At 47.6% G+C, this 9,159-nt stretch overlaps 1 protein-coding gene across 6 annotated transcripts in view; it reads left to right on the forward strand.

Moving 5' to 3' along the window:
• PGPEP1 (pyroglutamyl-peptidase I) overlaps positions 1-8,947 on the forward strand; it is a 37,337-nt gene extending 28,390 nt beyond the window's left edge. For 4 of the 6 annotated variants that reach the window (XM_070373324.1, XM_070373323.1, XM_070373325.1 and 1 more), the window contains 2 exons: positions 1,748-1,980; positions 6,557-8,947. In XM_070373324.1, coding sequence (XP_070229425.1) covers positions 1,748-1,980; positions 6,557-6,749 — 426 coding nt within the window. In that variant the 3' untranslated portion in view covers positions 6,750-8,947. The remainder of the gene's footprint in view (positions 1-1,747; positions 1,981-6,556) is intronic. The other 2 variants (XM_070373327.1, XM_070373326.1) reach the window with 2 other exon arrangements.
• Positions 8,948-9,159: the final 212 nt, after the last annotated feature.

Raw genomic sequence — 9,159 nt, forward strand, 5'->3', positions numbered from 1 at the left:
AGATGAGGCCAGAAGGGCGATAAATGGTTCCTTAGCCTACCCCAGGATTTCTCAGCCTTGCTGGGGCCAGAGCCTTCCCTGGGATGGGCCGTGCTGTGCACTGTGAGTGGGGCTAAGCACCTTACCTGGCCGCCACCCATCACATGCCAGGAGGTCTCTGTCTCCAGTCTGATACCCCGTAATGTCTCCAGATATTGCCAAACCTCTGGTTGAGAACTCCTGGCCTACAGTAGGCTCTCAATAATGGTTGACTGATACCAGGGTTGTTGCCATCACTCGCATCTTCTTCTCGCACGTATCTGCGCATACAAATGTGCCCGCCTGCAAGTAGTACTTAAGCAGGGTCCTTCTCGACTAGGGCTTTCGGGTGGCACAGTGGTAAAGAGTCCTCCTGTAGCGCAGGAGATGCAAGAGATGCGGGTTTGATTCCTGGGTCAGGAAGATCCCCTGGAGTAGAAAACGGCAACCCACTCTGGCATTCTTGCCTGGAAGACTCCTCGGACAGAGGAGCCGGGTGGGCTACAGTCTATGGGATCGAAAAGAGTCGGATGCCGCTGAGCAACTGAGCATGCGCTACATGGATTAGTGTGGCTGCTCTAACAGTTGACTGCCGACGAGGTATTTTAAAGCAGCAGAAATTTACCTGCACACGGCCCTTTAGGGCAGAAGTCCACAGTGACTGGAGCTGTGGCTCCTTCCAAAGGCTCTAGGGGAGGATCCTGCCTGTCTCTTCCAGCTCCTGGGGGCTCCAAGCATTCCTTGGCTTGTGATTGCGTCACTCTATCCTCTGTCACTGTCTTCACATGACTTTCTCCTTCCCTCTCCCTCTGTCCCTCCTCTGTGTGTCTCTTTTAAGGGCATTTGTCAACGGATTTCGGGTCTATCCAGATAATCCAGGAGTACTTCATCTTAAGATCCTTTACTTCATTGCATCTGGCATGACCCTTTTCCCAAATAAGGTCCCAGTCACAATTTCTAGGTATTAGCAGAGGGACATACCTTTTTCGTGTGTGTGTGATGGTGGCAGAGTCCCCACTCAGCCCTATAAAGTACACACTGCAGCTGCTAGTGTGTTTTTACGTTCACAGGAGATCACTGTGTCATCTGTCCTGCTGGTTATGGAGCACCAGGTAACAGTGTTAGTGCCAGGCAGCCAGTAGCAGATAAAGCAGCCCAGGAGCTTGTAATCGCACAGGTCATTAAAAATTCTCCCTCAACATTATTTTAATAGCTGGGTTTTATATTTAGTAATTAATATGGCCATTCTTCTATTTTGGGGCTTGCTCTTCATTTCCATGTTTTTTTTTCTCATTTTTATAAATTACACTGAAGTGACCATTGGCAGATTATTATCTCTTTGACTATTTTTAGGTTAGATCCTTGGAAATTATACCTTGCCTTTTGCATCTGGCAATATGTCTTGAAGATTATTCCATACAAACTTGCCGTGAGCACAGTAGCTCATAATTTATTTAGTCAACCCCCCTCCCCATGAATGGCCAATTAGGTTGTTTCCAGTATTGTAATGACAACGCTGCTATGAACATCCTGGCGTATTTCACATTCTTGCGTGTTTCGACTGGCACACCTTTCTGTAAGAGTGATTGCAGGATCTATTCCAGCAGCAAGATGTCAGAAAGCACATAACCGCCAGCAGGGCTCTGTGAGGCCACTGTCCTCTCCTTGGCCTGGGGGGATTCCCCAGCCCCCTGACACACCTTATTAAGCTGTACCCATCTGTCTGCAGCTGGTGGTGCACGTAGGCGTGTCAGGCATGGCAACCGCAGTCACACTGGAGAAGTGTGGACACAACAAGGGTTACAAGGGCCTGGACAACTGCCGATTCTGCCCCGGCTCCCAGTGCTGTGTGGAGGACGGGCCGGAAAGCATTGACTCCATCATCGACATGGATGCTGTGTGTAAGAGGGTCACTACACTGGGCTTAGATGTGTCAGTGACCATTTCACAAGATGCAGGCAGGTAAGGCACCATGGGGCTCCTGTGGTGTAGGTGTGAATGGGGTTTCCCTCCTATCAGCCCAGGCTGAGTGTTGAATAAGCCAAGTGTGTTTGACTGTGACCTCTTTGGGCCAAGTGCTAACTTATTTATTTATTTATTTTTACTTTTGGAAAGGTCATTGATTTACCACTTGATGGACTATTTATTTATTTTTAATTTTTAATTATGAAAGTGCGATAACGCATTTACAGGAGACTTGGAAGATACAGAACAAGGTTACATATAGTTCCGCTACCTGTTAGTCGCTCATTTGCGTCTGACTGTTTGGGATCTTCATGGACTGTAGGCTCCTTTGTCCATGGAATTCTCCAGGCAACATTACTGGAGTGGCTTGCCATTCCCTTCTCCAGGGGGTTTTCCCAATCCAAGGATCGAACCCAGGTCTCCTGCATTGCAGGCAGATTCTTTACCACCTGAGCCACTAGAGAAGCCCAGGTCCTCTATATATTACAATTATTTTTTAAGTAGATAAATTAAGATTTTTTAGTTGGAATTTTAATATCAAATCTTCAAAAATTAATAGAGTAAATACACAGAGAAGTAGAAGGATATAGTAGACCTGAAAAGCACTGTGAACCAATTCAACATAATTAAGATTTATACAATTTGCACAGAGCAGTAGGATACAAATTCCATTCAAGTTCCCATAGACTGTAAACTAGGAGACATTGGGACATATCCAGGGATGTAAAACAAGGTACAAAAATTTCATGGTCTAAAGGTATTGAAATCAAAGCACAGACTATTTAAACAGTATGGTCGAGAAGAGTCTGACATGACTGAAGTGACTTAACATACACACGTGCTAAGTCGCTTCGGTCATGCCCAACTCTTTGTGACCCCCTGGACTGAAGCCCGCCAGGCTCCTCCATCCATGGGATTCTCCAGGCAAGATTACTGGAGTGGGTTGCCATGGCCTCCTCCAGGTTTCTTCCCGACCCAGGGATCAAACCAGCATCTCTTACATCTCCTGCATTGGCAGGTAGATTCTTTGCCATGGAGCCACCAGGCAAGCCCAGCACACACACATGATATTTTACACAGTAAACTTTACATGGGATGTCACAGTATATAATTCTCCATGTGCATAAGGCACACAGCTAAGTATGTATTCCTAACAGGTCCCATCTGCAACTCATTATGCGTGGCTCTGCCCCCTTTTCCCAGCCCAGGCCCCTGGCATCCCCTGGCCGTGGCTCCGGCTGCCTCCCGACTGCTCCTCCCGCCGCCTCTGCTCCAGCCCGGATGGGCTCCTCCCCTAAGCAGTCAGTTTCTGTGTTAGTTTCCTGTGGCTGCTGTAACCAATTACCATGTTGGTGGCTTAGAACAACAAACATTTATTCTCTCCCAGTTGGAGGCTAGAAGTTCAAAATCAAGGTGTCAGCAGGGCCGGTTCCTTCTGAAGGGCCTGAGGGGGAATCTCAGACCCTCTCCTGGCTTCTGGTGGCTTCTGACAGCCCTGAATGCTCCATGGCTTGAGACACTTTACCCCAGATCGCTGCCTTCATCTCCACATGGCTTCCTCCTGGTATGTGTCTTCACATGGCCTTCTTACAAGGACACCAGTCATTGGAGATAAGACTTACCTTCATCCAGTGTGACCTCCTCTTAACCAATTATGTCTGCAAAACTCTATCTCCAATATCAGGTCACATTTTGATGTTCTAGGTGAACAGAAATTTGGAGGAGAAACTAACTATTCAGCCTATTAGAAAGTCTTTTATTAATTTAAGGCAGATGAAGTCCCTAACTTGCTTAATTCTTCCTGCAGTTCCCACCGCACCGCAAATAAAATCCCAACTCTCTGCCATCCACAGGGCCCATGTGGCCTGGCCCCTGTCCGCCTCTCCAGCCTCCTCTGCCTCTTCTCCCCTCACCCGTTGCCTCCACACCCGCAAACCACTCTCCTCCTGTCCTCACCTCAAGCTCAGTCTGGCCTCAGGGCCTTTGCACATGCTACGGCCTCTGCTCAGAACTCACTTCCCGCTGGCAAGACTGTGTCAGGTCTTAACTCCGTGTGTTGGCTCTTTGGGAAGGCCTCCGCCGCCTCCCAGACTTCTCTGTTCTGTGTGCTCTCAACACCAAGTGCCTCAGTTTCTCAACACCGTGTACACCTCACCAGCCCAAAGGCAGCAGGGAGCAAATCCAGTTGACAGAATGAAGAAGTAACTGAATTTACCATCAGTCTTTTTTTTTTTTTTTAATTGAAGTGTAGTTGACGTACAATATTATACGTTACAGATGTACAGTACAGTGATTCACAATTTTAAAGGTGTATATACTCCATTTATTGGAGAAGGCAATGGCACCCCACTCCAGTACTCTTGCCTGGAAAATCCCATGGACGGAGGAACCTGGTAGGCTGCAGTCCATGGGGTCGCAGGAGTCGGACACGACTGAGCGACTTCGCTTTCACTTTTCACTTTCATGCATTGGAGAAGGAAATGGCAACCCACTCCAGTGTTCTTCCCTGGAGAATCCCAGGGACGGGGGAGCCTGGTGGGCTGCCATCTATGGGGTCGCACAGAGTCGGACACGACTGAAGCGACTTAGCAGCAGCAGCAGCAGCATACTCCATTTATAGTTATTATAAAATATTGGTTATATTCCCTGTGTTGTACAATATATGCTCTATTTTTGTAGCTTATTTTATACCTAATAGCTTATTTTGTACCTCTTAATTCCCTACTCTTGCATTGTCCCTCCCTTCTCCCATTAGTCTTTTTTTAAAACTATTTTTTCTTTTTGACTGGGCCACACACCTTGCGGACCCTGTCAATGAAAGCCTGGAACCCTAACCACTAGGCAACCAGGAAACTCTCCTGAAGCTAATTTTAAGTTACTCAGATAATTCTGAAATATATTTTCATGTGTTCCCGTTGTGAAGGATTCTCTTGAACTCTCTCTCCCCACCTCATTCCCTGCCAGTGATCCCTCTCTTAAATCAGACTTAAATTGTGACACTTCCTTCTTAGCCACACGTGTTTCTATACATGTGTAGGACACTTGGTGTGCTGCTTTTGCATTTCATTCTGTTTTTGCTTTGCTTTTACGTGGATGAGGCTATATGGTGTGGATTTCATGAGAGTGCCCTTCCTCGGCTTCATCTGTGGGCATGTGCTAGGGGTCTTGGTGAGTTCTGTCTTCCTCTGGATCCACCACATGCGTGTAAGCCACTGCATAGTATCCCACTGTGCAGATGAACCAGTTTATTAAGTCATTCCTCTGTCAGTGGACGGGCTTCCCTGGTGGCTCAGCTGTTAAGGAATCTGCCTGCAATATGGGAGACCTGGGTTCGATCCCTGGGTTGGGAAGATCCCCTGAAGGGAATGGCTACCCACTCCAGTATTCTGGCCTGGAGAATTCCGTGGACTGTATAGTCCATGGTCCCAAAGAGTCGGACACGACTGAGCGAATTTCACTTTGTCAGTGGACATTTAGGGGGCATCTTATTCTATTCAGGCCTCTATAACCAAAAAATCCCAGCTGGGTAGCTTGTAAACACCAGAAAGTTATCGCTTATAATTCTGGAGGCAGGGAAGTTCAAGATCAAGGTGGCAGCCCAGTGGCATTCTGATGGAGGCCTCCCTGCAGGTCGCAGACTGCTGACTGGCTGTGTCCTCTACAGGGTGGGAGGAGTGTGGGAGGGGCCACCAGTGCTCACATCTACCAGTTTGCTTCCTGCTTTTCTGTTTTCACACATCACGCTGCAACAAATACCTTGTTCATCATCCTGCTCTGATGCACATGGTTCCTGAGATAGATTCCAGAAACTTGAAACATCAGGTCATAAAGTCTGTGCATTTGTAATTTTTTTGAAAATTATTTTTTTAAAAAATTATTAAAGTATAGTTGATTTACAATATTGTATTAATTTCTGCTGTACAGCAAAGTGATTCAGTTTTATATATATATATATAATATACATACCTTATCTACGTGTGTGTGCACATATGTGTGAAAGTCTCTCGGTCATGTCTGACTCTTTGCCACCCCGTGGACTGTAGCCTGCCAGGCTCTTCTGTCCATGGAACTCTGCAGGCCAGAATACTGGAGTGGGTAGCCGTTTCCTTCTCCAGGGGATCTTTCCAACCCAACTATTAAACCCAGGTCTCCCACATTGCAGGTGGGTCCTTTCCCATCTGAGCACCTAGGAAGCCCATAGCTGTGTGCATGTGCACATACGTGGTATATATATACATATATTCTTTTTTGTATTCTTTTGCATCATGGTTTATTGCAGGACATTGAGTATTGTACACCTGTAATTTTACTGGCCTGCCAGATGGCCCTCCCCTGGGACAATTTGCATCCCAACCAACAGCATCTCCTACTGCTTCCTTCTCCACATGTTCACCAGGCCTGGGAGTTACTCTTTTGTTTTTTTCCTTTTTGCTGCCTGGGGAGGGAGGAGCAGCATTCCATCTTGCAGATGACTGGTGAGGTTGAGGGGCTGTCTTATGGTGGATTTGGATGGAACGTTCACTCTCTAACCCCATTTTGGTTTCCCTCCCATCCCCAACGCCCTGTGGCTTAGGTACCTCTGCGACTTCACCTACTATACCTCTCTGTACCAGAGTCACGGCCGCTCAGCCTTTGTTCACGTGCCCCCTCTGGGCAAGCCGTACAATGCAGACCAGCTGGGCCGGGCACTTCGGGCCATCATTGAGGAGATGCTGGACCTCCTAGAGCAGTCAGAAGGCAAAATCAACTGTTGCCATGAACACTGATTGCTGCTCAGGCCTCCCAAGACCTCATCCTGCCAAGGACCCTGAGAGAGACGTCCACCCTCCAGGCCCTGACCAGGAAAGACAAGCCCATCCAGCTGGGGATCTGATTTGGATCAAATATGCCAGCTTGCACACCTCCTCTCCCTTTTTCTCTGTGTACTCACTGGTTGGTTTAAAGGCAGCAACTGAAGTTTTTTTTTTCTATTTCTCTTTGCACCTGGGGATACAGCTGGGGCAGTCAGGAAGCTGGAAAGTCCTGATTTCTACCAAGAACCCCAATCAGGTGGATCTCTACTCTGCAATCCTGTGGCTGGGGCCACCTGCTTTTCTGAGTCTATGGTGGAAGGATTCCAGAATTCCCTCTGTCCACGACTGTTTTTTTCCCAAATTGAAAATCCTCATGAAGACCCTTTGCCCTGATCCATGTCCCAACAGCCTGGATAGCTCCGGCAAGGGCCAGCTTGGGATCTGGCGTGGGTTCTTTTTCTTTCTTTCTTATTCTGTTTTTAAAAGCAATAGCGCCAGTTTGGGCACAGAGTTATTTATATTCCCTTTGGTTAAAATGAGGGCTTTAGCCGAACACAAAAGTGTCTTTTCTCTTTCCTGGAGTGCAGCTGCTTCTGCCTCTGGCTTTGAACACTGGACCTACATTTTTTGTTTTTGGGATGACATTAAGATCCCCTTGTTCAGAGGGGGTGGAGGCTAGGCCCTTGGCCAGACCACGGGGAGAGGGGGTTGCTGCTGCCCCAGGAGACTGAAAGGGTTGGCTAATCCTTTCAACAACCGAGCTGTGAGCTGTACCCAAAGGACCTCCGGAGCTAGGCCACTGGTGGGAAAGCAGACTGTCATTTCAACACACACACTTTTTTTTTTTTAATATGGAAAAGTGTGTAGCAACTACAAACCTACCCCACATCTGGCCTGGATTTTTAGTCTTGGTCTTGGGGACCAGCTTCTTGTTTTCCTTAAGAGGGGGACAGACTGGAGTCTGGGGGCTGAGCTCTGTGTGTGCTGGTGTGTTTGGCCAGAAGGGCCGTGGGGCAGCCAGCGAGCTTTTGTGTAGCTGGATTTTGGACATGCCTTGGACTTGGTAAATTTTTATCTTACTCTCTGATGACTTTGAACTGACCAGCCAGGGATGCACATCTCCCAGGAGGCAACTAAATTCAGCTGGACCTTGACACCCATCAGAGAGAGGGGGTTGGCAGCAGCAACCATGAGGAAAACAACGGTTTGGAAAGTATTCTTCTGTTTCTTTGGAGAACACGCAGTTTTATCACTTCCCTACGTGTGAGGTGTGCTGGTGTCTGATGTGGTGTTAGATCAAGTTGGTGTTTCCCAGCAGGCGCTTCTTTTGAAAACAGCTGAGATTTTTGTTTTGTTTTCTTATATGTTCACCCTCTTTCCCTCCTGTTCCAATGCCCAGGGTAGTTGCTGCCTCCGCTGAGCTGCTGTGTCACTCGGAGACCAGGTTGGTGGGTTTCTGAGTGAAATGCATTTTCTGAGTCCTGTGTTTTCTCTGGAAGGGAAGCGTGATGTGGGGTCAGCATATGGCAGTGTGTGGAGCATGCCCTGCAGGGTGAAATGATCAGGACCTTCTCCCTCCTCCATGCCAGCCCTCCCTCTTCCAGAAACCCCTCCTCCACAAGTCTGCAAAAACAAGTCTGTGTTTGCAGTCTCCTGAGGAATCAGGAGTATAGGATGCCATTGCATCCACTCAGTCAGCCAGCTTCCGTGAGCAGAGCTTGCGGCTCTTTTATATGAGGGTCTCCCAGAGGTCTCATTCAGAATGGCATTAAACTCTGATGAGCTCTGTTCTCTAAAGGTCTGATCTGGGGGACTTGAGGAAGAAATGGATCTAGGCAAGTTGGAGAGGGGACAGGGGACTAGAAGTGAGTCAGGTTTGAGCTAAGCTGGGTACCCACTGGAACCCGGACACACCATCCCCAGGTTCTGCATTTCCATCTTTCTTTTGTCCTTATTTCTTCTGTTTAAAGCACCATGAGATTCAGCCACTTAGAGATGTGACTTATCATCTGATCATTATCGACTGTGTGTGTGTCATTGTTCTGTTCCTGCGATGGTGTTAGATTTCCTCAGCGAGTCAAGCCAAAACCTTGTCCTTTTCATGATGCAGAGCATATAGCTCGTTTTTATTTAATTAGACAGCCATTAAATATTTCACTCGCTCCCTGCAAGCTTTTTAATGTTCCTGTTTTAATTATTTTTATCTTTTTCCTTTTGGGCAAATTCATCCATTCACTCCATGCCGTATCTGTCTGCATTTGTTGGGTCCTGGACTGAAATGTCCTTGTGTAGGAAAGGCGGGCCAAGTCCCATTACTTCTCCCTTGTCATTTCAGAGTCTCAGATTGTGGGGGTGGTGGTGGGGGGCACAGAATAGGCAAAGG

Source organism: Bos mutus, chromosome 7 (genome assembly GCF_027580195.1).
Source record: "Bos mutus isolate GX-2022 chromosome 7, NWIPB_WYAK_1.1, whole genome shotgun sequence".
Taxonomy (NCBI): domain Eukaryota; kingdom Metazoa; phylum Chordata; class Mammalia; order Artiodactyla; family Bovidae; genus Bos; species Bos mutus.